Source organism: Ambystoma mexicanum, chromosome 10, assembly GCF_040938575.1.
Source record: "Ambystoma mexicanum isolate Mex_15411 chromosome 10, UKY_AmexF1_1, whole genome shotgun sequence".
NCBI lineage: Eukaryota > Metazoa > Chordata > Amphibia > Caudata > Ambystomatidae > Ambystoma > Ambystoma mexicanum.
This window is the reverse complement of record NC_090932.1, coordinates 175738970-175766675: the sequence shown is the minus strand read 5'-3', so window position 1 is coordinate 175766675 and position 27706 is coordinate 175738970. Positions and strand designations below refer to the sequence as shown.

General features: G+C 46.8%; 1 protein-coding gene across 1 annotated transcript in view; it reads left to right on the top strand.

Annotated features, from left to right (window-relative positions):
* IKBKB (inhibitor of nuclear factor kappa B kinase subunit beta) overlaps positions 1–27706 on the top strand; it is a 1202582-nt gene that overhangs the window by 365379 nt on the left and 809497 nt on the right. The window contains exon 10 of the mRNA XM_069617660.1: positions 8101–8230. Coding sequence (XP_069473761.1) covers positions 8101–8230 — 130 coding nt within the window. The remainder of the gene's footprint in view (positions 1–8100; positions 8231–27706) is intronic.

Here is a 27706-nt window from a genome sequence, read left to right as displayed (position 1 = left end):
CAGTTCAAGGGGTTTTATTTTTATTTGAGGGGACTAGGGCCCTGTGTATTTCCTTCCAAGCTACACAAATATCCTTCTTCCACTCTTTACCAACCACTTCACATTCACGCCATCACTGTTCTATTCCCACTCTTCACAAACATACACGCTCAAACTGCATGAAACTTTCACTCCTCAACGAATACTGCATACTCCAACAATCTCGTCCACAATTCTTTGCTCCTTCCTTCATCCTGCTGCTCTCTCGGTAGTCGTCCACCTCTAATATCAACCAGTAAACACACACTATCTGCTTCATGTTCCTCCCTTAAGTACCCCCTCCATTCTTTGTTAGTGGTTAAATGTCCCTATCCAATCTAGACTGCTCGCAGCTCCCCGGGCTGGGTATGTGCACGGGAAAGCTTTGAAAAGGGGTCTAAGTCCCACCCACTGTTAACACGCAGGTTTACGGCATACTGTTCATGGACGTGTACAAAGTCCAAAGCAACAGTTTGTGTTCCTGGTTTGGTCATTTGAGTTATGATGCACATGGAGAAAGAGGCTTTGTTTCTCTTATCCCAGGTGGTCTTGAGGGGTCTGTTTATTTTGCGCAGGTTTTTGGCGGTGCTTCCTGGCAGCACAGGACTCTTTCTCTGGCTGCTATGCAGGCTTGCTACTTCCTCTGGCAGCTCTCTCTCGCTCTCATTACTGCTGCTTGGCAATGGCTCTTCTCGGGACTGTAGCAGTGCAGAGGCTCTGGAGGATTGTTTTGCTAGTGTGCAGTTCCTGCCCTTCTGAATCTTCGGATGTTTCTCAGCTGCTTGGCTGGTTGTACTGCAGTGCTTCCGATCTGAAATCACAAGAGAAACACTACATTTTGGTAACGAGGCATAACATACCATAACAGGTGTATTTGTACAGCGCATGTTAACCCCACAGGAGTTTCTTGGCGCTATTGACAGATAACAGATGTTTGCTACCCAACTTAATGGTACTCTTATGAACCTCAGGCGGATGAAGCTCTGAGTGTTATGAATTGGGGCCCTCTCTGCTGCCACCGCCCACTTCTGGATTAGGACTGGCTCTGAATGGCTCCTTGGTAGACCTCCAACCCCTAGTGGATAGGGGTTCCCGTCCTCTTGTGACCAGGCTTGGTGACTAGCCTTGTCACAGTAAAGAGGGGTGAAGCTCTGTAAACGATGAAAATTATTCTTCCCAGTAAGTGATGCCACTGGAGACAGAGTAGAGGCCTGCAACCCAATACCTAAAGAATGAGGAGAGGCTACATCCCAGAAAGGGAGGTGGCAGTCTGGTATGAAACGTAGTAAATAAATATCCGTATGGACTTCATCATAGTAACTGAATAATGGGTAGGGACTTAACTCAATTAGCAAAGTTGAGGAGAAGCTACAGCACAGTTCCTGAAGGCTGGAGAGCGACTGCACCCCAGTTAGTGAAGGGCAGATGGAAGCATAGTAAATGAATCTGCAGTTACTGAACTTCAATAACTGAACAATCCTGAGGATTTGCTACCCACTAATTGAAAATCTGTCCACAGTATATTAGGCACCAGTAGCGAGTAATATAAAGATCAGAATGGGCTTGCAGAACCTTAAGGGGCTGAACCTCAGTAGCTGAAAGATTGAGAATTGCTGGCTCATAGTATCTGAAGAATTGGCACCACCTGCACTCTAGCATCTGAGTAACTGATAGACCGGTATGCACTGAACCCCAGTTACTGAAAGCATGAGGGAGGACCCCAATAGGACGCCTGCAATATCTTGACATCTGCATTTTAAGGATTAGTAAGGGCTGTATCTCAGTAACAGAAGTTCGGGTCTGAATAGTTAGTTACTGGGCTTGGAAACATTTGCAGAACAATGCTTTTTATTGAAGTGATGCTGAACTGCAAACATAAAATAGGTAGGATTCAGTCTTAAATAGCCTTAGGAACCTCCATCTCAATCCCGGCACAGTAGGGACAAGTTTGTATTTAAAATTGTAACTGATTTGGTCTCTTCTCCCACTTCTTTGATTGTTTTCTACTCCCTTTGTTCAGGGTATGCGAGAAACTGGCCCACAGCTAAGCACCAGGGTTTTCCACAACCTTTCTCTGACTCACCTTGTCATAAAGATGGCTGATAATTGAAGAGCAACTCTTAGAGGGGCAATACAATGGTATGGTTAAGATGGTTAATTACATATAACATTTAATGAAGGAATATCCATGCAAAGATTTTATAAAACTACTTCTTGATCCTCTTTGAAAGGAAGTACTGTTGCACAGGTTATAAGTGCATTTTGATGATAAAGTATCTTAGTGTTCTAGAGTTTTGACCTTACTAGCAAGCATCACCAGCATGTTCACAGTCGGAGATTTTCCAGATAGGTTGTCCAATATTCAACCAAAAGTGTATTCCGATTCTAAATTCACTCGACTAGATGTCACTCTCTCATAGGAATGAATGGAAGGGAATAGACTAGTTTCTGATTGGCTGAGCAACATACATTTCTGAAGCTGTAGTACACCCTAGTTTCAAAAACAACTGTAATACTCTACAGCTTCCACTAGATGTCGGCCTATGCATAGCATGTGATCTAAGCAGATACAAGCACCAGAAAATATATATATATATATATATATATATATATATATATATATATATATATCTCACACACACACACGTTAAGTTGCACTACTAAAAACCTGTGCAATTCACTAAAATCACTTTACAAACGTGCCATTATGGTTCAAAGTAAAACCGAAAAACCCCTCAAATTCGCCAGTTATGGTAGGCTAAGCACCCATACCTGCCCGCACCACTGTGCACTGCTAGCACTAACACCCAGAACATAAAAGATGGCATCACAAATGTCATTGATGTTATCACTGCTGATATCACATGTGTAGCCCCTTTGTTTTTGTTCACTGCTATATATATATATATATTTTTTTTTTCAGTAAAAAAACTTTGTTAAAGGGACATTATGGTTCAGAGTAAAAATGGAAAACCCTTGACATTCCATAGTTATGGTAAGCTAAGCAACCATAACTCGCGCTACCTACGTGCATTGGTAAGACTAACACCCAGGACATCAAAGATGACATGACGAATGTCATTGATGACATCACTGATGACATCACACGTGCATGTACTTTTCATGAAAAGTGTGCATAAGGGAGTTTTATTATGTTGATTAAAAAAACTTTGAAGGCTCACTGGAATAGATAACATGAGCTTTGTGGTAGATTAAGCAAAGCATTGACATAAATAACATTCTATTATGAAGTTCTTTACAATATAATAATGTACGCATGTATAAACATAAGCATTGTGTGCAGCATACATGATGGAGTTGCAATATTCATAATCTTCCCATGTTCAATAGATGAAATGGTGAATGCTTTTTTATTAGAGTTTTGTGTACTGTGCAACATGTAAGTAGCTAATGAAACCCACTTCCTATATAATTTCATTATTACATACAAAACACACTTCTTAACAACAAATATGGGTATGTGCAGCGAAAGTGAAGTAGGCAAAAAAGCAGCAGTGGAACCAGAAAATGTTCATAACCTATCTGATTATTTTTATGCACAGAAATGATTGTTCTGCTTCAAACCTACTACTTCCCTATAAATAACTATCACTTGTTGTGAGTGCACCCTAAAGAGAGTAATGCGAATACAAATATGAGCATATCCACAGAAAGTACAGTAATAACAAAAACAGCAGACCACTAAGAGTGTTGATAACCTTACTGATTGTCTTCATACACAGAAAGCATTGGTATCTTTCAAGTGCGTATTCTCCCTATGTTTATATTCATATGCTAAGAGTGAACCCCAAATGAATTACTGTAAGAACATATTTAAAGTGTAAGTCTGCAAATATAGCACTTTTCAATTTTTTTGTTCCTAAGTATTACTGGGCAAAATTAATCACTAAAGGAAAAAAGAGGGAGCCAGACATGTGATGTCATCAGTGATGTCATCAATGACATTTGTCATGTCATCTTTGATGTCCTGGGTGTTAGTCTTAGCAATGCACATAGGTGGCGCGAGTTATGGTTGCTTAGCTTACCATAACTAGCGAATGTCAAGGGTTTTCCATTTTTACTCTGAACCAAAACGTCCCTTTAACAAAGATTTTTTTACTGAATATATATGAGCGGGGTTGGGGGGATCAGGGCGCACACGGGGCATGAGCGGGGGTGGGAGGGAACAGGGCGTACACGGGGTATGAGCGGGGGTGGGAGGGAACAGGGCGTACACGGGGCATGAGCGGGGGTGGGGGGAACAGGGCGCACACACGGGGCATGAGCAGGGGTGGGGGAGAACAGGGTGCGCACATGGGGCATGAGCAGGGGGTGGGGGGAAGGGGAGAGACACACGGGGCATGAGCAGGGGGTGGGGGGAAGGGGAGAGACACACGGGGCATGAGCAGGTGGTGGGGGAAGGGGAGAGACACACGGGGCATGAGCAGGAGGTGGGGGGAAGGGGAGAGACACACGGGACATGAGCAGGGGTGGGGGGGAAGGGGAGAGACACGGGGCATGAGCAGGGGGTGGGGGGAAGGGGAGAGACACGGGGCATTAGCAGGGGGTGGGGGGAAAGGAGGGAGATACACGGGGCATGAGCGGGAGGTGGGGGGAGAGCGACACACACGGGGCATGAGTGGGGGGTGGGTGGGAAGGGCGAGAGCGACACGGGGCATGAGCGGGGGGTTGGGGGTAAGGGGAGAGCGACACAGGGCATGAGCGGGGGTGGGGGTAAGGGGAGAGCGACACGGGGCATGAGAGGGGGTGGGGGTAAGGGGAGAGCGACACGGGGCATGAGAGGGGGTGGGGGTAAGGGGAGAGCGACACGGGACATGAGTGGGGGGTGGGGGGAAGGAGGTAGACACGGGACATGAGCGGGGGAACGGGAAAGAGAAACGGAGCATGAGGGGGGTGGGAGGAACACACAGAGAATCGGCGAGGGGGGGAACATGGGAGACACGGGCCATGAGCGGGGTTGGGGGGAACAAGAGAGAGACACGAGGGCCTGTGCCTCACCGCCTTTTCGTGGCCGATGCAGCCCACATCTACACTGTGCAGGCAGAAGATCCGCTCCGATAAACAAAGATGGCGGGCGTCTCTGAAAATAGACGCACTACACGCTTTACGGCAGCGAATAGAAAAGCATGTCAGATGACCGCGGACATCACGCAAGCTGCTTGCCCAATCACCGTCCTGCCCGTGTAGAGAACAGGGAAGTGTGTCCATGAAGCGAACACAGATATAACTAATTTTTTCTGACCTACTTTTTGGTCATTAAAAAAAAACTACTGGATGGATTTTTACCAAATTTGCAAAAGCACGCTTTCAGGACCAAGCCGCTGCTCCTGGTTCAAATTTGGTGAAAATCTGTCCGGCGGTTTGGGCTCTAGGCGCGAGCAAAATTGTTTCCCCATTCGGTCTATGGGGAAAAAAAAGTTTTGGGAACCCCCCTATAACTTTGCCCCCCCCCCCCGGACGAAACCTCACCAAACTTTGCAAAAAAATTCAGAGTGGGCCATATACTTGCAAAGTTTGGTGAGGATTCGTCCAGGGGGAGCGAAGTTATAAGCCGCCCAAGTGCTCTTCCTATGGAAACACCAACTTAACCATAACTACATGGCCACTACCGTGGCCATGTGATATATATATGGCAGTGAACAAAAACAAAGGGGCTACACATGTGATATCAGCAGTGATATCATCAATGATATTTGTGATGCCATCTTTTATGTTCTGGGTGTTAGTGCTAGCAGTGCACAGTGGTGCGGGCAGGTATGGGTGCTTAGCCTACCATAACTGGCGAATTTGAGGGGTTTTTCGGTTTTACTTTGAACCATAAGGGCACGTTTGGAAAGTGGTTTTAGTGAATTGCACAGGTTTTTAGTACTGCAACTTAACCATAACGTCCCTTAAAGTTTTTTTTGAGTGAATTTTACAGGTTTTTAGTATGTCATTTTAAGTATAATATCTTGTTAATAAAAAATGTTTGTACTGAATGTCACAGATTTTCAGTAGGGCAACGTAACCATAACGTCCCTTTAGCAAGGGTCTTGTACAAGACTGTACACCCTCCCCAGAACCATCAGACTGCTAAGCTGTAGCACGGGTGTATGCATTGCTGTAATATGATGTGGTGGTTCTGGCCAGGGCCTAGAGATTTAGGAGTAAGGCGTACGGCCTAAGGCCTGGAGCCATGCACCCTAAAGTCTACATCCTGCCCACAACCACCTCAGCGATGTGCGGTAGTACGTTGTATATAGATGGTTGTGGTATGCTTCACTTGTTCTGGCCAGAGGCTAGACTCCTACCTGTATGTCCATAGATATTACAATGTGTGCGTGTGCAGTGCCTTATACCTCCAGTGCTTATAACTTTGGTCTTGGGTGCATGTCCTTGGGCCATGCACCCAAGACTGTACACACTCCCCACAACTATCTAATCAATACTACAGGTGTATGCATTGCTGTGAAATGCTGCAGTGCTTGTGGCCAGAGCCTACAGTCTTCGGCCATGCATCCAAGACTCTAGGCCTGGCCACAACCACCGCAGCATGTCACACCCATGGCGGCGTAGTAATCAATAGCACACCCATAGGAAAAAATAATGTAATAACAACATGTACTCAATTTCAATGTTCGCTAACACCACACGTGTCCTTAGAACAGTTTCAAGGTTCGTGTACACCGTACAGAGTGAAATACTACCATTATTAGACCCCTCATTTTCTGCACTTACAAACATCCCGAACAAGGCGGGCATAGAGAATACATCATTAACACCTGCCGCCCAAATAAGCACAGTATTTCACCCATCTCTTACTCTCTGAACCTTCCTAAGCAATGTAGGAGATCAAAACAGTTTCCAAAACAGCACTTTGCCTCTGGTGGCGAGCGCGCAGTATTCAGATCCAAGATGTCGGGCGCATCCACACATTCTGACGCACATCACGGCTCGCTGCAGCCAATCGGCGAAGGCCTCGCGTGTCCGCGGTCATGACGCCAATCCCCTGGCCAATCGGTATCTTGTCCGCGGAGCGAACAGGGAAGTGTGACCGTGGAGCGGACATAGATATCACTAATTGGTTGAGACATATTTTGTGGTCGTTTTAAAGGGAACTACTGGACAGATTGACACCACATTTACAAAAGCACACTTTCGGGACCAAGCCCCTGCTGCAAATTTGGTGAAAATACTTCCAACGGTTTGACCTGTAGGCGTGCGCACATTTTTTTTCCCCCATTCAGTCTATGGGGAAAAAATACATTTTGGGACCCCTCCATACCCCATAACATTTGCCCCCCTGCACCAAATATCACAAAACTTTGCAAATTAATTCAGAGTGCCCCATATACTTTTTTTGCAAAGTTTGGTGAGGGTTCGTCCAGGGGGAGCGGAGTTATAGGCCGCCCAAAAAGTGCTCTTCCTATAGAAACAGCAACTTAACCATAACTACACAGCCATTACCGTGGCTGTGTAATATAAATATATTGTTAAGCATACTGTAGGCCTGTGCTCATGGTGGGCATTCTCCAGCGTACTCAAGACTGCCAAAACTGGTAACTTAGAACAGTCGGAGTTCATCAGGATCAGCATTGGTCTCTGCCTTTACTGTGACGGTTCTAATGGCAACATTCAGGTGCCTCAAGACGACAACCTACCAACTGGAGAACGTTCTGCAATGGAGACAACACAAGCTGTTGATTCTAGGGTATGGTGCACCTGGGCTTTTTGCAGTGTATATGGTTTGAATACCACAAGATTCAGCCAGTGCACATCAGTCACGGTGCAAGGATGAAATGCACCCTTAGGAGTACCACCGATACTTGTATAGTACATTGTTGTTCTTTGGTTCTGTAACAATAGGCCTTGTGCTACGAGTGATTGTTGCTTGGTATTTCCTTTGCTCCTGCACCTTTGTCTGATCTATTCAGAGATCAACTGCACGACTTCCTCAGCTTTGTTATTTTTTGTTTTACATTTTACTTGAGTTTCCATGCTGCTGATGACTCTTTATCTATCCTGCTACTCTCCTTCCTCCCCTTTCTACTATCACTGAAGATGCTCCATTTTCTCCTGTAGAGTTCTGGCAGAGCAACTTGAGAAATGGCTTCAGCTGATGTTAATGTGGCATCCACGTCAAAGGGGGACTCACCCAACATACGGACCGCATGGTTGCTTCAGGGCACTGGATGACATCCTTAATCTGAAGGTGAATCTAAGAAAGGGTATTCTGGCTTTTTTCCTCTAGTCCTACTGTAATGTGATTTTTGGTTGTAGCAACAAGAAACCAAAAAAGGGGTGGGGCATAACGAATAGTGATGTAAGCTGGAGACACACATGGAAAGAATGCTGTGGACTGAGGATGTGGCGAGAGGCTGTTAGGGTTTAAGGACATATCCAGATAACACAACCAGTCTATTTGTAGAGTCATTATTCATGTACTCATTGAATGTTTCTTGGCACAATTCACATATAAAGATGTTTGCAACCCATTTAATGTGACCAGGTCAAAGGCCTAACCCTGTCGAGAAGAGATTGGGACCCCTCTCAGCCTGGGGTGGAAGAAGGCCTTCTAGAGGGTAGTCAGAGCCAGTTCTGTCCCACAGGGGAAAGTTGGCAGTTGGAAGTGCCCCAGTCCCTGTCTCTTCTCTATGTTCCAGTGTAATTTAATATGGTACCACTCTTGATCACCCCATATCTCTGTGTAAAAATGATGGCCAGTCTTTCTCTGTTTCTACTAGAGAACTACATATACCACCATCTCCAGTGGTGGACCAAAGAATAAACAGCCCACAAGAACTGTTAGAGATGTCTAATACACGTGCCACACAGCTGGAAACCTAACAACAGGAAACCGCTACACGAGATGGGGAAGTGATCAAACCGAGTACAGAATACTGCCATCCATACCTTGCAACCGCCTGCATGAACTTAACCGGCAACCGTTTCCGCCAGAGCAACAACTCGCCTGTCACAAAGCCTTGCAGCTATTAGTTAACAAAGACTACCTTACAAGGAACTTGGAGGTTCGCACAAACTGGAATTTTGAAGATAGAGGGCCACCACTACTGATGGTAGATGAAGAGAGTAGGAGGAAAAAACAGTGGAGAGGTGCATGCAGGCAGTTTATACCAAAGGTGAGAAAAAGTGGTACTGAGCTGTGAGTGTGTATGAATGGGGTGTGAGTGAATGTGACAGTAAGGAGTGTAGGCAGTGAATTGAAAGGTGACTGAGGGAATTAAAGAAGGGCGAGTGGGCAGAAGGTGGGGTGGAGTAATAGTAGCACAGAGAGGGGAGAGCAGTATGGAGAAGGGTGGGATAGAGAGAATATCGGTGAGTAAGATGGGTGGATGGAGGTAGAGCATAACAAGAGGAACATCAGAGGAGAGAGAGAATAGTATTAGATAAGGAGTTTTCGGAGGGGACAGGGAATGGCAAGAGAAGTTGGAACAGAATGGAGAAGAGTAGCGGAGCAGGCAAAGGAACAGTAGAACACCAGGGAAATGAGTCGATGGGCATGGAAGATCAGGTGAGTGCTCTAGAGTGATTAGAGGGCACTATCCAACTGGGATCCTGGGTTAGTGTCACCAAGATTGTTCCCTGAGGAAGTTTAGGCATTTGTCTTTTGGCCATCATCCATAGATGGGGTAGTCTGTAGATAGTAGGGGTTACAGATCACCAGTTCCAGTCTGGGGTTGAGGGGTGCCTGGGATAGGGTGAGACTGCCCATCCCTCGGCTAGAGAGGCTCTATGGAAACTAAAATGAAAACCCTTGAACCTCAACTGGGAGTTGGTGTGTTCTTGAGGCCATCTGTAACTCCCAAGCAGTACTCATTGTGAGGGGTCTGAAATGTGAGACGGACAACTTTTGGATGATTTCTCAAAATATGCCATTTTATTAAATTATAAGTTTCAACAAACACCTCACTATCCCTACCCTGACAAGGATTTCCCTGCCTATCAAAAACTGAAGGAAATACACTAACCAAGGAAATCTGGTCCTCACACCTAGACATAAAGTTCACAAGAAAAATATGACTTTCACAACAACACCAACAGTTGTATTTCTAATGTATTCACAGTATCTCAATTTATAATCTGGGTGAACTCCCCTTCCCCAGGTTCAAGTTAGATTCAGTTACCTGGTTCATCAAAAAGAAACTAGGTGATCTTGATTTGCAACAAAGTTCCAACTCCGTTCTTGGCTCCTTCACTTTGTCAAAATAAAGTTCTGGTAAGCAATATTCAACCAAAAGAAGGATTTATCTTCTTCCTAGAATGATTACCACTTCGTCAAATAGCATCAATGATGTTCTGGCTCGAGATGCTTTGCCACAACTTATGAATGTGAAAGAAGAAATACAGCTCCTTGTCGGGTTAAAAGAAACACAACTTCTGGCAAGGGTAGAGAAACACAGCTTCTTCTTAGCCCGTCTCAATTCTCTATTTAAAGCACCATAAATCACTGTTTACATCATTGTCAGGATAACTTCACAGCACCTCTGCTTACACCTCAATAACTCTCATACCAGGCTAACGTCTACAAGGATTCACCATGTGGGTCTACTCGCCTGCCCCAACTGTGCTTCTGATGTTTTAAATCTAATGATGACCAATATGTTTACCACAGCTTCGATATTTAGAAACTTTGAGACTTTTAACAATTTTTCAGAAAAGACAATATAAACATTAGTGCTCCTCAACACCTTCATGTAGGCAAGGCAGTCTTCCTCTGAACATTCACCTTTCAGAACGGCATCCTCTTTGCCACTTGTCTTTCTGCAACATCAATATTTGCCACAGCTTCAGCAATTTGCATCTTTGTGAACAACTTTTTAGAAAAGACAATTTTCACTTTAGTGCCCCTCAACACTTCTAAGTAAGCAAGGCATTCTTCATCTGTATATTCACTTCCCAGAAGGGCAAGATCTTTGCCATTCTTGACTTTCTGTAACACCAACAACCAAAATGCCTTTGAGGATGAAATTCTTCCTTTCCTCCTTTTGGCTTTGGCAATGTGAGTTATACAAACCTTTACACAATCGGCAAGCTTCACCTTTGTACAACCTTGCAATCGCCTCTTCGCTTCCTGCCAACCAGAGCAACTTAATTGTATGCCTTGTTGTTATCTCTTTTGGCTTTAAACAATGCATGTACAATACTTTAGGCTTTGGCAATACTTGTACCCCTCTTGGCTTTGGGCAGTGCTTGCACCACTCTTGGCTTTGGGCAATGCTTGCACCATTCTTGGATTTATGCAATGTTTGTTTCACTAGAACACACACTGATCAACGTTCAGTCACTTAACTCCAATGCTACATTATTTCCAACTGCTTCACAATTGACTCTTCGGTTAACCTTTGACTCAGAATCACTTTTAAGCACATGCTACCAGTCTTTAATCTGTTTTCTCTAGTTTTAGTATTCAATTAACGTGGCCAGAGTGTTTTATTCTTACGCAAGTGTTATTAAAGAAGTTCACTCATACGCTGGTGCTATTTTTGTGGCTTTCCATTGTCTGACAATCAACGGTCGGTTTAAGACTGCTTTCACTTGCACACAAGTGATTCTGCTTGGCTACAGTTGCCTGACTTTGTTCACGCAAGTGATCAGAACGCTCGGTAACACTCACGACTTCTGTCTTGCTCCCTTTGCATGCTGCAGGGCTTAAACTTCTTCTGGCTTCTTTTGAATATACACACTTCCTCAGTTAAGGTGTCTTTGTACCCTCCACACAGTCCAGGAGCTTGTCTCGCTCCTCGTTCCCTCAGCCGTACACCAACGTTCAGCAACTGTCTTCAGGAAGCTTCCTGTTGTGCAATCTCTGCAATCGGGTTCACATGGGGGAAAAGCAGTCTTCTCCAGCATGGGGGTCTACCATGGATACACATGCTCATGGATATTACCTGTCGTCAGGTTGGGAATCCTCGGTAAAAGAAAAGAAAGTGTCACTTTCACTTTAAAACTCTATTTCTCCTCTAAACCAATCAGTGTCCTCTGGGTAATACTGCCCCCTTGCAATAACAGCCCTCTTCCTAAGCCGCCCCCCCCTCTGGCAGCCATTTTCATATTTTTACTGCACGCATCAGTGTTGGGAGTCCTCGAGTTGTCCTGCAAGGTATTTTGTACTTTTTTCCAAATTTGTTAGCAGGCAAATTATTTTTTTGTTTCATCAGAGAGAGTGTGCCCCTATCTCCATTGGCCGACAACAGGGACCATGATGGAGGAGAAAAAGGATGGAAGGGACCCTCTTCAGGCCCTGCACCCCATGAGAGCTAAAGAAATGTCTTTGTGGAGGACAAACATCTAAAATGTCTCAACTGCCTGCACCCGGACCACAAAGAGGATGGGTGCAAGATAAGCCTGGGCGTCTCGAAGAAGACAAAGAAGGACAGGTATAGCAGGCTGGCAGCATGGCTCAAGTCGAGCAAGGCCCTGGACCCATGCTCCGATTAGGGTCATGCCTCACCCAGGACCGGTCAGTCTGAGGAGCGGTCTCCCTCCGGGAGGAGGTCAAAGTCCTGTGAGGACGCCCCATCTGTGGGGGTCCAAGATAAGGGGAAAACCGCAAGTCCGATTCCACCGGGTTTGCCGCTGATTTGGGTCCTGGGTTGGATAGGCCACGATCACCATCGCCGTCCGCCTCCATAGCCAGCCTGCCATGAGCACCTCCTCAAAGAGGAAGTCTGCCACCAGAGCCAAGTAATGGGACAAATCAGAAAGCCAAGGCCGCAGGAAGATAAGAAGGCCGCGCAGCCCAAGCAGGCTCAACTTGCGCAGCCAAAGACCTCGTCAACAACTTTGTCGACATGTTCTGTGATGACCACGGCAACGGTAGGTGCAGACCCGTCGAGGCGGTCCCTATGGTGCAGAGAGTATCCCTGCCTCTGAGGCGCGACATGGCCGCCAAGGCTGCAGGCACCCCTGGGGGGTGAAAAGCACCGGTCCAGATCCCAGTTCAATACTATAAGGAAGGAAAAAGTGGGTGGGGCGAGGAGGCCCCAAAACAGCCCCCCAAGGTTTGTGTTCAACCAATGGACACCTCGTCCATGGACGATAACCAAGAGTCTGTCCATACAGTCCACAAGGACGACGGCAGCGCAGGGCCTAGCGCCCCATCATTCCCTCCGCAGCCAAGGGATTTATCCATGGACATCCTGTTGACTCTCTACACCCTAGTGACGGAGATCCAGCAGAGGTTGCCTCCAGCACCGGCCCCTGTGTTACCGCAGGTCCCTGACCAGCCTCCGCGTAAGAGGAAGCATCTGATGCAGCTGCACCAGCCTCCTCCTCCACACCGGGACCTGACTCCATCAGCATACCCGGATACACACACGGACACTGGTACGGCGACTGCCACGGAAACTGACAAAGATGAGGACTTCGTCCCAGCCAACAACGAATCACCACACATGGACACCTCTCATAATATCTCCACCAGATTCGGTGGGATCATTCCACTCGATGATCTCCAGGGCCTCTGAACTGTTCCAGCTGATGCCTGAGGAAACCAAGAAGGAGGGCTTCCTATATCAGCGACAAGAGTCCAAGAGGAAGACTATCATTGCGGTTCCCTTTTTGGATGACATTTTGGAGGAAGGTCTAGCCCTCATGAAGAACCCATGCACTGCTCCAACCAAACTAGACAGGTTGGAGAAGAAATACAGGGTGCCGGGCTTGAGGTCACAACTGTTGTCACAACTGTTGCCAGACTCAGGGGTGTTGGCGGCCGCAAGGAAACGTTCGGCCAACCGGGCTTCTTCGTCATCAGTCCCCCCAGAAAACGAGTGGAAGAAGATGAACGCCATGTGGAAGAGAGTCATATACACGGCGGCATCCACGATCAAGGTGCCTAATGCTCTGACTATCTTGACCCAATATGACCGGGAGCTTTGGTACAAGCTGGGCCCTATCCTGGGATTCCTCCCTGACAACAAGAAAATTGAGGCTTTTGGCCTCTTTCAAGAAGGGGAGGTGGCGTTTAACCATGCCATTACGGTACCAGTGGATATCGCCGACACAGGTTTCCGGCTGATGGGAAACTGAGTCTGCCTTCGTCGGCAAGGATGGTTGAAGGTCACAAACTCGTCAGGACATTGATGCGAAGGTGCTGGACTTGCCCTTCGAAGGCGAAAACCTGTTCCGGAAGGCTTTCGACGAATCCCTTCAAGCCATAAAGATGGACACATACAGCACGTTCCCATGGCACTCTACAGCAGCATCGCTTGTCGTCTTTCAGCTCCTCACGTGGAAAATAGAGCAGATCATCCAAGGGATACTCCACATCATACAGGCAACCTCCCCGAGCCTCCACGTAGGAGACCTACAGGGGTCGCTCCCAGGCCTGCAGTAGCAGAGGTCAGAATCACCGTCGTTCACAGGGCACCAGCGCCTAAGCAAGCCTGAACCAGCTAAGACGTCGGGCCCCCACTCGTGCAACCCGGTCGGAGGTCGGTTTATGAGGTTCATCATCGAGTGAAAGAAGATCACCACCAACAGATGGGTGCTGGAAGCTCTCGGTCAGGGACACACCTTGGAGTTCCTACACAGGTGCCATCGTATTCCCCCGTATCCCCATCAGGAGCAGCACATCCCTCAGCTCCTGGAAGAGGTGCAAGCCATGTTACATAAAGGGGTTATAGATCTAGTTCCCCAACAGCTCCGGAGCTCCGGAGTCTATTCTAGAAACGTTCTGGTCCGAAAGAAGACAAGGGGGTTGGAGGCCCATCCTGGACCTGCACTGTCTAAACAAGTACTTGAAATCGCAAAAATTCAGCATGGTCACGTTGCAACACATGCTCGGCCAATTGGAGGAAGGGGATTCCTTGACGTCATTGGACATAGAGGATGCGTTATTTCATGTCCCCATCCACAGGAAATATCAGCAGTTCCTATGGTTTGTAGCACAAGGCCAACACTACCAGCACAAGGCCCTACCTTTCGGCCTAATGTCATCCCCAAGGGTGTTCACAAAATGCCTGGCCTTGGTGGCGGCCCACCTGTGGCTGCAGGGCGTACACGTTTACCTGTACTTGGACGACTGGCTGAAACAAGCCTGCTGCTGGAGAGTAAGCGACGAGTACAAAAGGAGACCGTCCAGTTACTGACGGAGCTTGGGTTCTCTGTGAACTACCCGATGTCCTGCTTAACGCCATCACAGAATGCACTGTTCCTCTTCGCCAGACTCCTCACAATGGCTTGCCTGGCGTCCCCCTCGCAGGAGAGACTAGCTGCCATTCAAGGGAAGGTACAGCAGCTGTCGTCAGTGAAGACGGACACGGTTCGGGCAATCCATTCTTTGCTGGGCAGATGCGACCCCTACAGCAATTCTTGGATGCACGTTGTATACAGATGTCTGGAAATGTATCCCCCTCCACGAGGAATACCAGCGGGTGATAGAGTTTTGGGGGGTTTGCTCCCATATCGCCCAGGGGATGGAATTTCGAACCCCGCCATACCAGGAGACGGTCACCACAGATGCCTCCCTAGAAAGTTGGGGAGCTCACACTGGATGCCTACACGCCAGAGGTTTGTGGCTTCCAGAGGAGAAGGATCTGCACATCAACATCCTGGAGTTACAGGCAGTGTTCTGAGCCCTCAAGTCTTTTCTACTGTCTCTGATGAAAGGCAAGGTGGTGAGGATCTTCACGGACAACACCACCACTATGTTTTACATCAGGAAACAAGGGGGCACTCAGTCCCTGGTGCTCTCCAAGAAAGCTCAGGACTTGTGGCATTGGGCCATCGGACAGGGGACGTTCCTCGTCCTGTTCCACCTGGCAGGCGTCCAGAAGACCTTTGCCGACTCCCAGGGAGTTGCGCTTCTGCCACAAGTGGGAATGTCATCCGGATCAGTTGGACCTTCTGTTCGTCAAATGGAGCAGACCTCAATCAATCTTTTTGTCACAGCAGCAAACTCAAAGTGCCAGAAGTTAGCCAGCAGGTCCACCAACCGAGGAGCATGGGGGATGTGTTCTCCTTCCTGTGGAAAGGTCTGTTTCTGTATGCCTTTCCCCTATTGCCTCTCTGTCAGGATTAGCTTCAGTAAGCAAGCTTTTCCATCCCCAAAGAAACATCCTTTCTCCATTAACAAACCTGGAAATATTCCTACCAGCGTCCCGCAGCCTGCACTGCCTTGTTTTCGCTTTCATCATCCCAGAACACATGCTGCCATGGCGACTACGGCGTTCTCTCCACACGCGCAACGTTCTCGCGCCTCGGGAGAGGAGGAGCCAAGCGAGGTCGCGGCCACCTGTTATAATTGCTTCTGGGTTGCCGCACTCGCTGCTTCTGATTTCGTTTGAATCACAGCTAGCGCTCTTGTTCTATTTTCGTGTTCCATATTTTGACCCTTCTTGCTCTTACACTTCCTTCCCAGTAATTGACTCCTATGTACCCGACCACGGTTTGTGTTTAGTGACCGGTCTTGTTCTCCTGATTCCAAATCCTGTATTTGCTCGCAGTCTGCTGACCTCGAAACGTTTTTGACCATTCTACTGCCTCAGGCGTTATACCTCATTGCTCCGCTGCCCACAGACCTTGTCTGGTCATTATATCATCTCATCCAAAGAACATTACATCTTTCATTCACTGCTTTTGGCCCGGACGTCTGGAAACTGCCAGCTTCTCTCAGGAAATCTACACATTTGTGAAACCAGTCGCATTGCATCAAATCATCAACACCCTGTTCCAAGCTGCAGGGACTAATTACCACGCCCACACTGCCTTGAGTGAACCTGCATTACCCATACTATAAAACGCACGAACTAGAGACTGCTACTACTGGTGCTCAGGTCGTTAAGCATCCTTGTTTCGTCGGGGTAGGTCCTGGACTAGAGACTGCTGATTCCACCTAGGCGTCCTCGTGCCATTGTGTACTAGGGATAGGCTGAGTTGTGCAGAGTTCCTCGGTAGTATCTCCCTTATTCGCCCACCTTGGTAAGTCAACCCTTCTCTCGAGTCATGTTGATGTAATGATCTCTTGTCCTTGTCCTTGTCTCTTGAATTCTGTTACATAGTCTTCTTGTTCCTAGGAAGATGGTCTCTGATATAAGTTTTTTTTATTTTCTACAGTCAACTGTGTCAGTGTCCTTCAACAGCTGGTGCAGTGTTCTCAACTTTCGACTAATTGATTCCTTTGCAGTTTATCTTGGAAATACAAAGGGATACATTGGTAAGAAGAACCGAACGGCTACTCTTAGAGTTCTTCTACCAGACTGCCTGGATCAGGTCTTCGCGTATCCTGATACTCTCCTGCTACATGTGATCAACACATTCAGACAGTGTCGGTGCAAAATGATTCTTATCGCACCGGCGTGGCCGAGGCAGATTTGGTATCCAGACCTACTCGTCCTGTCAGTGTCACCTGCAGTCAAGTTGCCGGTACTTCCAGATCTGCTCACCAGGGAGGGAGGTGCAATCCATCACAACCCAGGATCTCTGAACCTGAAGGAATGGCTCTTGCAGCCTTAAAGTTTGGAGGTTATTCGGTTCCAGCAGACTGCAGGGAGGTCCTTGACTCTAAAGTGCTACAACCATAAGTGGTTGCTACGTGGTGCCGGACGCAGAAGATTACCCCTCTGAGGGTCATGGCTCCACAGATTCTTCCATACTTGCCGTCATTGTCAAAAGCTCGGCTGGCTCATGCTTCCATTAAGTTGCACGTAGCGGCCATCTTGCGCTACACCAGATCCTGGGAAGATCCTCGCTTTGGTCCCACCAACACGTCAAGAAGTTCCTCAAGGGGCTTTTCTATCTTTCCCTCTGGTGAAGGCGCCTGCCCCAGCATGATGAGAACTCAACATGGTCCTGGCAAGACTCATAGGGGCACCTTTCGAACCGATGCTTCAAGCCCCTCTCAAGCTTCTCTTGTGGGTGAGATCCAGACCCTATCCTGCAAGCAGCCTTATCTGACTTTCATGAATCCAGTGTAGTACTGGGTACGCACCCCACTTTCATGCCAAAGGCTCTGTCAGAATTCCACCTCAATGAGCTGATTGGACGTTGCTCTCCAGCTGCATCATGCACTGTCATCCGCTGGCGAACTGGCCTCTGCCAGGCCGTCCGAGAGCCGACTCCACCAGAGTGATCATGGCGATGACTGCGTTCTTTTCTGGTGTTCCCCTGCTCGACATCCGTAGGGCTGCAAAGTGGAGGTCCACGCATACCTTCACAAAGTTCTACTACATCGACAGGGATCCCAGGGAGGTGTCCAGAGTCGGCCATTCAGTGCTTCACAACCTGTTCGCTTGAGGCGAGTATGTTCCAGGGGTAAGTATTAATTGCTTCTGATGAGCCTTGCCACCTCCCATGGTTGTGTAATGTGTACTGCTGTGTATTCGTTATTTATGAGCATGTGAATCCATACCTGACACCATGCTGGAGAAAGTTTAAGTTACTTACCTGTAACTATTGTTTTCCAGCATGGGTCTGGCATGGATTTGCATGCGAACCCTGCCTCCGGCCTTTCTGTGGCTATTCTTGGTCATACTGCCACTTTACGTGATAACCAAATCTGAAGATGGCTGCCAGAGGCAGGGCTTAGGGTGAGGGCTGTCATTGGATAGGGGCAGTATGACCCAGAGGACAGTGATTGGTCCAGAGGAGAAATACAGTTTTAAAGTGAAAGTGAAACAGTTTTTTCGACGACTGGGAATATTCATGAGCATGTGAATCCATGCCTGACCCACGCTGGAGAACAATAGTAACAGGTAAGCAACTTAAACCTTCGTTCACGCTTTCTACTGCGCAACCTCTGCACTTCAGATTTAGGAGGAACAGGACCCTCTCAGGAAACAGCAGTTGAAATCTTCTTGGTTAAGGTCCTGGCATCGCTTCTTTCCACCAACTTCTCCTTGGACTGCCAACAGCGTGCTCTCCTTCTGCTGATGCTCCTCGTGCGAATTCTCCAGCACCATCTAATGGCCTGCCCCTGAGGGTGCCTTTTTAAGCATCACTGCTTAAGGAAAAATCACAAGAGTTTACTTGAAAAAGGGAAGGCAGTTTGTTAAAACCATTATTTATAGGTTTCCTTTCACTGTACCTCTGGGAGTTAAGGGGATGTTTAACCTTGGAAGACTCAAGCAGTCTTTCCCTTCTTATGATGTTTAGAGATTTCAAGCCAGCTTTACCCACATCAAAAGGCTTAATGTGTGGTCGAGATACATCAGAACAACAATAAGTCATTACATGCCTTGGTACCTGTAAAAGGTTCTCCCCTTTTAAAGACAAATAATGTGTCTCATCCTATGTGATCTCCTCACTGCCCTGGGCCTGGTCTCCTGCCAGGTGATCCTCCTGCAGAACCCCAAGCTCAGGATCAGGAAGCGTCTGCATTTCCCTGGCAACCTGGAAGGAGACTATAGGCAGAGGTTTAGTGAGGTATCCTCAGGATTCATCGATCATTCTGTTGACCTTTGAGAACTGAGGTGCTGAGTTGATCTGCAAGTATTTGTACCTGTAAGCAGAAGTTCATAAACAGATCCATGTAGTGGACCCATTACTTCACTGAACCACAGACCATGGGCAGATATGGGGATGAGCTTGGAATACCCCAGCTGAGGACATTGTGGGCTGTGAACCTCTTACTCATTTTATTTATGTACGTACAAAGCGCTGAAAGCCCACAGGCATCAGGGTGCACCACATAAAGCTGGGCTACTACGAAAAAAGACAAATACAACCTATTTTCTTTTTTTTTAAATGATTTAGTTTACATATTAAACTTTTCACTTATAGAATTTCTTTTGAAATGGTTTACTTGAGATGGAAGGAATCAAAACCTGAAGATACACTGTTAATTACTGTTCGGGCAGTTTGATCAACATCATGTTTCGGAAAATTGCTTGATGCTGTTTAGAAACTGGATAATAGTGTAGATCCGTTTTTTGTCCTTTCCTAGAAGGATCTGTGTCCATCTTGATTTTGGGTCCATTTGTTTGGTTGAGATCTCGAAATGGTCTCTATGTAGGTGTCTCTTGACACTTTGAGCGGGCATTCCATTATGATGTGTTGCATTGTCTCTTGCAAATCTTTGTTGAGGCAAAATTGACAGTATTGATCCGTAATAGGAATTTTCCTCGTTTTTGCAAGTCTGTATCTAGCAGGAAAATTTCAAATATTTGTCTCAAATTGCTTGGTCAGGAAATAGGTTTAGGTAGCTTGGTAGTTTGTTAATTATTTCAGTCTCGCAGTGTAAATTCATATGGTATGTTGATTTCTTCTGGATTGTTTTGATCCAGTCATTGCGTTGGAACTTTGTTTTTGCCTTCTGCGGCCAAGCTAAGAGCATTTCAAGAGATATTTCCTCTCTTTCCAAGTTCGTTTCCATGTCCCGTTTCCAAGCATTGAGGACTTTGTTGTTCATGCTGGTCAAATTTGTTTTAAGGATTTCAATTGCTGGAACTTTATAATTGTTCATGATTTTTCGAAATAGGTCTAACTGCTTCCACAATGCAATTGATGCAAGTGATTGAGTAGCAATTTCAAATCCGATTCTTGGCATAGGGAAGGCTAACATTTTCCTCCAGAATATTTGTTCGTATTTTTGCCACATGGATTGAGGAAAGTTAATCAAAGTTTCACTCCTGTAAGTCAGGATTGGGATGACCTTTTGTCTATAAAAGGCGATGGTAGGTTTGAGTGAAAACTTTCCAAATTTACAGTGGAGGAAACTGGCTTGTTACGCTCACCTGGTATCCACAGGGACGCCACCCAGCCGGGTTACTCGCTGGTATGCTTCTCAGCTTTGCCTTGATGAGGTCTTCGGGGAAAATTCTGCCTGAAAATACAGGAGGACTGTGTTGAAAACTGACCGACTGGGGTAAGTATCCTCCCTCCACCCCCGTATGATATCAGTCTCTCTGGCGCCCTCTCCTCACCTTGTGGTAGAATTGGGCGTGCTCTCCGTCCTGCCTTCTTCGCAGGGGCGCGTTCTTTCATGGGCGAGTGCGGTCCAGTTACTTCACTGACGGCGCCCGTTTGATATTGTTCAGGTAGGTCTTATTGCTGTTCTTTAGTTTTGTTGCTATCCTGCATGCCTTTCTTTGTTTAAAATGTCTTTTTTTCTCCCTTAGGTATGCGGAGTTCAGCGCAGCGAACTGGCTTGGTTGAGCCCTGCTGGTAAATGCTGGCGCATTAAGAGCGCTATGATGCGGTAAGTAAGTGCTATGCGCAGCGCTGTGAAGTCTTTGTCTTTACCGCTGGCATTTACAAGCTGCCTAGAAGGTCTAGATCCCTTCTGCTGCAAATCAGGTACTCCGTATTAACAGGGTTAGATCCCTCAGCTGCAGTTCTGTGGTCTGTAGTTGTTCTCCTCCTAGCGCTTTCTTATCTCAAATAATCATCATTGATTACAGCAGCAGAAGGGATCTAACCCTGTGAATATTTGTCCATTTTGGGATGTGACCCAGCTACTTACTTTTTGCAACAGGTTTAATTGACCAGGACTGGGAGTGCGCGCCTCACCCACCTTCTTTTTTTTTTTTACTGAATGTTTTGGTAGTCCTGGGCTCCAGAGGCAGCGCCAAGGGGTGACTGTGCCCCACTTTGGAGAATCATATAGATGGTTCTCTCCCCTCCCCCAAATTTGAGAAGGACTTGTGCTTTGGAGGGGTGTCGGTTGCTGGTCACGTGAACAGAGAAAAAAAGTTTTTCACTACAGCTACCAGAATCCTTTGAGTCTAATAAGACACACCTGCTTAACAGCCTCCCTGATGATTATTTGAGATAAAAAGCGCTACGAGGAGAACAACTTCAGACCACAGAACTGCAGCTGAGGGATCTAACCTTGTTAATACTGAGTACCTGATTTGCAGCAGAAGGGATCTAACCCTATGAATATTTGTCTGTTTTGGGATGTGACCCAGCTACTTACTTTTTGCAACAGGTTTCATTGACCAGGACCGGGAGTGCGCGCCTCACCCTCCTTCTTTTTTTTACTATTACATCTATGCCCATGCGAGAGAAGGCATCCCCCTTTCCGTTTTTGACTCCTGGTCGAAATGTGGTTACATAATCATATTCGGCAAAGAAAAGGGCCCACCGTAATTGGTGCGAGGACTGGGCCTTGGCTGTTTTGAGATATTGCAGGTTTCGGTGGTCTGTGATGACTGTAATGGTGTGTCTGGCCCCCAGAAGGTAGTGCCTCAAGCTTTAAAGGCGGATTTGATAGCCAGGAGTTCCTTGTCTGTGATGGCATAATTAATCTCTGGAGGTGAGAACTTTTTCGACCAGAAGGCCACAGGATGTAGCTGGCGGGTTTTCAGGTCTCTCTGTGAAAGGACAGCCCCCATTGCGAGACTGGACGCATCAGTTTCAACGACATAAGGGAGATCTGGACGAGGATGTCGCAGGATTGGAGCAGAGGTAAACCTTTGTTTAAGTTTCTGAAAGACTTCTTCGGTCCAAGCAAACATTTTGTTTTTTCGTAATAGTACTGTGATTCGGTGCACAACCTGAGAGAAGTCTGGGATGAACCGGCGGTAGAAGTTCGCAAAGCCCAGCATGCTTTGTACCCCGTTCAGAGACGTCGGTGAAGGCCATTTCAGAATGGCATCTACCTTGTGCACGTCCATTCTGATGCCTCCTGGAGTAAGGATAAAACCAAGAAATTCTACTTCGGTGACGTGAAAATAGCATTTTTCAAGCTTTGCAAACAAGCTATGTTGACGGAGCTTGGTGAGGACTGAACGAACGTGCCTGACATGATCTTGTTCCGAGGCTGAGTATACTAAGATGTCGTCTATGTACACTAAGGCGCACACATCAATTAACTCCCTTAAGACGCCATTCATGAAATACTGGAATGCCGCAGGAGCGTTGCATAACCCGAAGGGCATGACTTGATATTCAAACAATTCGTACTTAGTACGGAAGGCAGTTTTCCATTCATCTCCTTTTCTGACTCGGACCAGGTGGTGCGCTCCTCGAAGGTCCAATTTGGTATAAATCTGGCATCTTTAACTTGGTCTAGCATCTCAGGGATAAGTGGCAAGGGGTAGCGGTTCTTCACGGTGATCTGGTTCAATGCGCGGTAGTCAATACAGGTCTCCAGTCTCCTTCCTTTTTCGGTACGAAGAAGAAAGGGCTGGCTGCGGGGGACTTCGAAGGACGGATAAATCTGTTTGCAAGGTACTGGTCTAAATAGGATTTCAAATGAAGGTTTTCTGTTTCTGTGAGAGCGTAGATCCTGCCGCAAGGGATTTGTGCACCAGGAACAAGGTCGATCTGACGGTCATAAGGCCTGTGCGGCGGCAATATATTGCCTTGGGCCTTTCGGAAAACATCCTCGGAATCATGGTATTCACTTGGCAAGATATGAGTTGCTCCCAGGGTTGATATTGTCGCTCTGGGAGTCATGGGGATACGGACGTCGGTTTCTCCGCTTGGTAATAGCAGGCAGGGGAGCAGTCACCGGGGAAGGGTAATTTTCGTGCCCGCCAGTCTATCAAAGGGTTGCAAGCAACCAACCGTGGCGTCCCTAGTATTAGCCTGAACTGAGGTGCCTTGATAAGATCGAATGAAATAGACTCCCGATGTCCGTCCTGGCACAACAAGGTTACTCTGGCTTTGCACTGGGTTACTGGTCCGGAAGCGATTTATGTCCCATCCACGGTGGTTACCTTGTCCATAGTTGGCTTAGAACACAAAGGAAGTCCCATCTCTGCTGCCAGCTCTTGATCAGTATAATTTCCAACTGCTCCGCTGTCGATGTATGCTTCAACGGCATGCATTCTTGACGACTGTTGGTGGTTAATTAAGATCACTGGTATTGCAAAGTCGAGGTCAGCAACTTTTTCTTCTCACTCGACAAACTGACCTCTACGTTGGTCGAGCTTGGTAGTTTTCCGATTGCTTAGCTTCATCCTTCTCTGTGGCCCTGACTGTTCTTCTTGGGGTTTTACTGGACAGTCCTTCAGGAAATGTCCTGGTTTCCCACAATACAAACAAAGCTGTTGTCTTCTTTTGTCCCGCTCTTGTTTTGTTAATGGAGGCCAAATCCCTCCAATCTGCATGGGTTCTACAGCATTTTCAGGTACACAGGGTGTGTTTTCCCTTGGTCGAACATACATGGTCCGCGGGTCCGTCTTAGATCGGTCTGCCTTTCGGTCCTGCAACCGGTGGTCTAGCTGCACGACCAGATCTATGAATTCTGCACAGTCTCTGGGTGGATCAACCACCTGGGCTAAGACGTCCTTTAATTCGCCTCGTAAGCCTGGATGGAATAACGTGGTTCTTTTGTTTTCTGGCCACCTAGCTTTGGCAACCTGTCTGTTGAAGGTAGCAATGTACGTTAACAAGTCCTGATTCCCCTGTCGGAGGGACAAGAGTTAATTGTCTACTGCTTGTTCCTGGGTATGGCGAGCAAAATGTTTTTCCATTTCTCTCTGGAACCCCCCAAAGTCATGTAATAGAGGATTGTCATGGGTTACCAACAGCACCGACCAATCTGCTGCACTACCACTCAGGTATGTTAAGACAAAAGCTACCCGAGCTTGGTCGTTTGGAAATGGTCCAGGCCTGCAAAGAAAATGAAGGCGGCACTGATTGATGAATGCCGCATACTTCCGTGGCTCGCCTGAGAACGTTTCTGGTGGTGCCAGGGGCACTGTTCCAGGTAACTTGATCTGTACCGGAGTGGGTGGTACGGTGGGGTTTTGCATCGTTGGATTACTTCCATGTAGAGGCGTCTGTCCTGCCTGTGATTGCAAGTTTTGCCTGCTAATCTCTTCAGTGCGTTCTTTGGTCACTATTAGATCTCTCCGGAGGGCATTAGTCTCTTATCGGGCAGAATGAATCTCAGCACGAAGCTCTCCTAGTAATTGGGCCAATTGGTCTATTTCTGATGTCTCCATGGCGCCCAGGTGGATTTGTTATGGTAGGCTTCGCGTTCTGTTACGCCTACCTGGTATCCACAGGGACACCACCCAGACGACTTACTCGTTGGTATGCTTCTCAGCTTTGCCCTGATGAGGTCTGCGGGGAAGGTGCTGCCTGAAAATACAGGAGGACTGTGTTGAAGACTGACCAACTGGTGTAAGTATCCTCCCTCCACCCCCGTATGATTTCAGTCCCTCTGGCGCCCTCTCCTCACCTTGTGGTAGAATTAGCCGTGCTCTCCGTCCTGCCTTCTTTGCAGGGGCGCGTTGTCTTTCATGGGCGAGTGTGGTCCAGTTACTTCACTGACGCCGACCCGTTTGATGTTGTTCAGGTAGGTCTTATTGCTGTTCTTTAGTTTTGTTGCTATCCTGCATGCCTTTCTTTGTTTAAAATGTCTCTTTTTTTCTCCCTTAGGTATGCAGAGCTTCAGGGCGGCGAATTGGCTTGGTTGAGCCCTGCTGGTAAATGTTGGTGCATTAAGAGCACTATGATGCGGTAAGTAAGCTCTATGCGCAGCGCTGCAAAGTCTTGCCTTTGCTAACCTGTGTTTTCCTTCCTTGTAGGTTGCGGTGTTCTTCAGCACGAATGTCCGGAGTGGTGCAAGCCGAGAGGCGACCAGCCAGGTAAGCCTTTTCAGCAGTTCGTAATTTGTAAATGTCTCTACTGCTTTCTTTAATGTTGCCTCCATCTTCTTCTTTCAGGTCGTTCTGTCTGGGAGGCGTGCAGATTCGAGGAAGCTATTCTCAGTAGCTGTGAGTGTTTAAAGATGAAGACTGCAGGTGAGATGCTGCTGCTAATGATGTTCCTTTTGTCTCCTTGCAGGTTCTGCTTCTCCGAGGTTCGAGGGAACAGCTGGACACGGTGAGCGTCACGTTGCAAGCTGCAAAGTAACGCGAAGCGTGTTGTCTTGCTCGGGTGTGGTTTAAATAGCCCCAATAAAATAGTCCAGGAAAAGTAGTCCCTAGGCTACCACACCCAAAACACTAGACCGCATAGCATGGTTCTTAGGACCCAAGCTATGTGGATGCCTCCATGTTGGCTGACAATAATAAAGTAGTTCCCAAGCACATTGTTTATTCATGATGTATGAGCCTGGCGCCATAGGCGCCAGGACTGGCCCCATGAGGGCTTTTGAAGTGGATGCCAGGCTCTAGAGGCCCGAGTCCTGGCTTCACCTGGCCAATGGGTTTGCCAGAAGGGGGTTTTGGGCCAGGGTCGTGACACTTGTCTGGCTAGAGAAAGTTTTTTAGCTTCAAGCGATTCAGACCACTCTTTTTTTCTGATTTTGAGTGGTTTATAAGGATACCTAGATATTTAAAGGCTGTCACCACTAGAAGTTCTTTTTTATTTAACGTTGGGCTCGGTGTCCTTTTTGATCATGTTTGGAGACATGATTTTCATTTTCTCTGAGTTAATTTGCAGTTATATTTCCATCATTTGAAGGCTTTTTTGAAGTCACTAACTGTTTTGTCCATTAGGACAATGTCATCAGAGTACATCATCATGGGAATATGGACTGAGTTGATTTTTGGTGTATTTAAAAGGGTTGTCGCATATGGTCTTCGAAGTCAGATGTAAAGAGATTGAAGAGCGTTGCTGCTAGCGGGCAACCCTGCTTCAAACCATTCCATGTCTTCATAGGGGCTGAGATTGTACCAGCTTTAGATAGCCTAATTGTGATGTTTGTATTTGAGTACAAGAGCTTAATCGGTTCAATGATGTCCGTTGGGCAATTCCATCGTGCTAGTTTATCCCAGAGCAATTGCCTGTATACTGCATCAAGTGCCAGGTGTAGGTCTACAAATGATGCAAGCACTTGAGTCTTGTTCATAATGGCTTCTTACTTGATAAGATTTAATATCATTAGGTTTACATTTGTACCCACATTTGGGGTGAAGCCAGTTCAGCTTGTCGGACCGCAAATCTGTTTTCTGCTTTTGCCCAAGTGTTCAGTTTTCTCAGGAGGAAGGTGGCATAAAGATTTCCCATAGGATCCAACAGAGCAATAAGTCTGTAGTTGACAGGATCGCCCTGTTTGAAGATCTGGATTAGTGTGGCCGTCTTCCAGGTGGCTGGGATCTGATTAAATTTGGCAATTAAAAAGAATTGTTGGTCGGTGATGTCTGTACACTATTCTGGAGCTTGTTTGATAATTGCATTTGTAAAGCCGTCTGGCCCTGGCGCACGGGGCGGGTTGAGCTTATTGATCAGCATCACAATGTCATCTTTATCCTATGTAAAGTTCCATTTCAGGGAAGTTCGTGATTCCTTGGACCCAGCGTCAAGACATCGAGGTTTGTATAGAGTGGTAAAGTGCTGGTTCCAAATCGATTCTGTAACATTCAATATTAGTCATTCTTGTCATTGTGTGTTGGGATTTATCATGTTCCAGAAGTCTCAGATTTTTATTCTTCAACACTGCAAAGATGTTCTCAGCATCTGTTTGTTGAAGTGATTCTTTTTATTTTCAGCCAATTATGGTATGTTTGTTTGACAAATTTGATCTTTTTTGTGTTATCTACGCTAGTCCTCTTTGATAGCAGTCTAAGTTTTTTTCGCTTCTCTTTTTTTTCTCTTTAATTTCACCATTAAACTGATGTTTATGGGCATTTGTGTTCTTTTCGTTGTATTTCACTATTTGTATGAAGGGAAGGAGAAACCATTCGTAATTCAATTTTTTGTTTCCATCCATAGGTGTTTGCTTGAAACGGTTTGGTCGATCACTCATTTGAGTCAGATTTAGCCGTAGTCTTGTCCCGGCTGTATTTAACCCTAAGGCGGGAAGTTGTTGTCTCTTTCTTAGTTT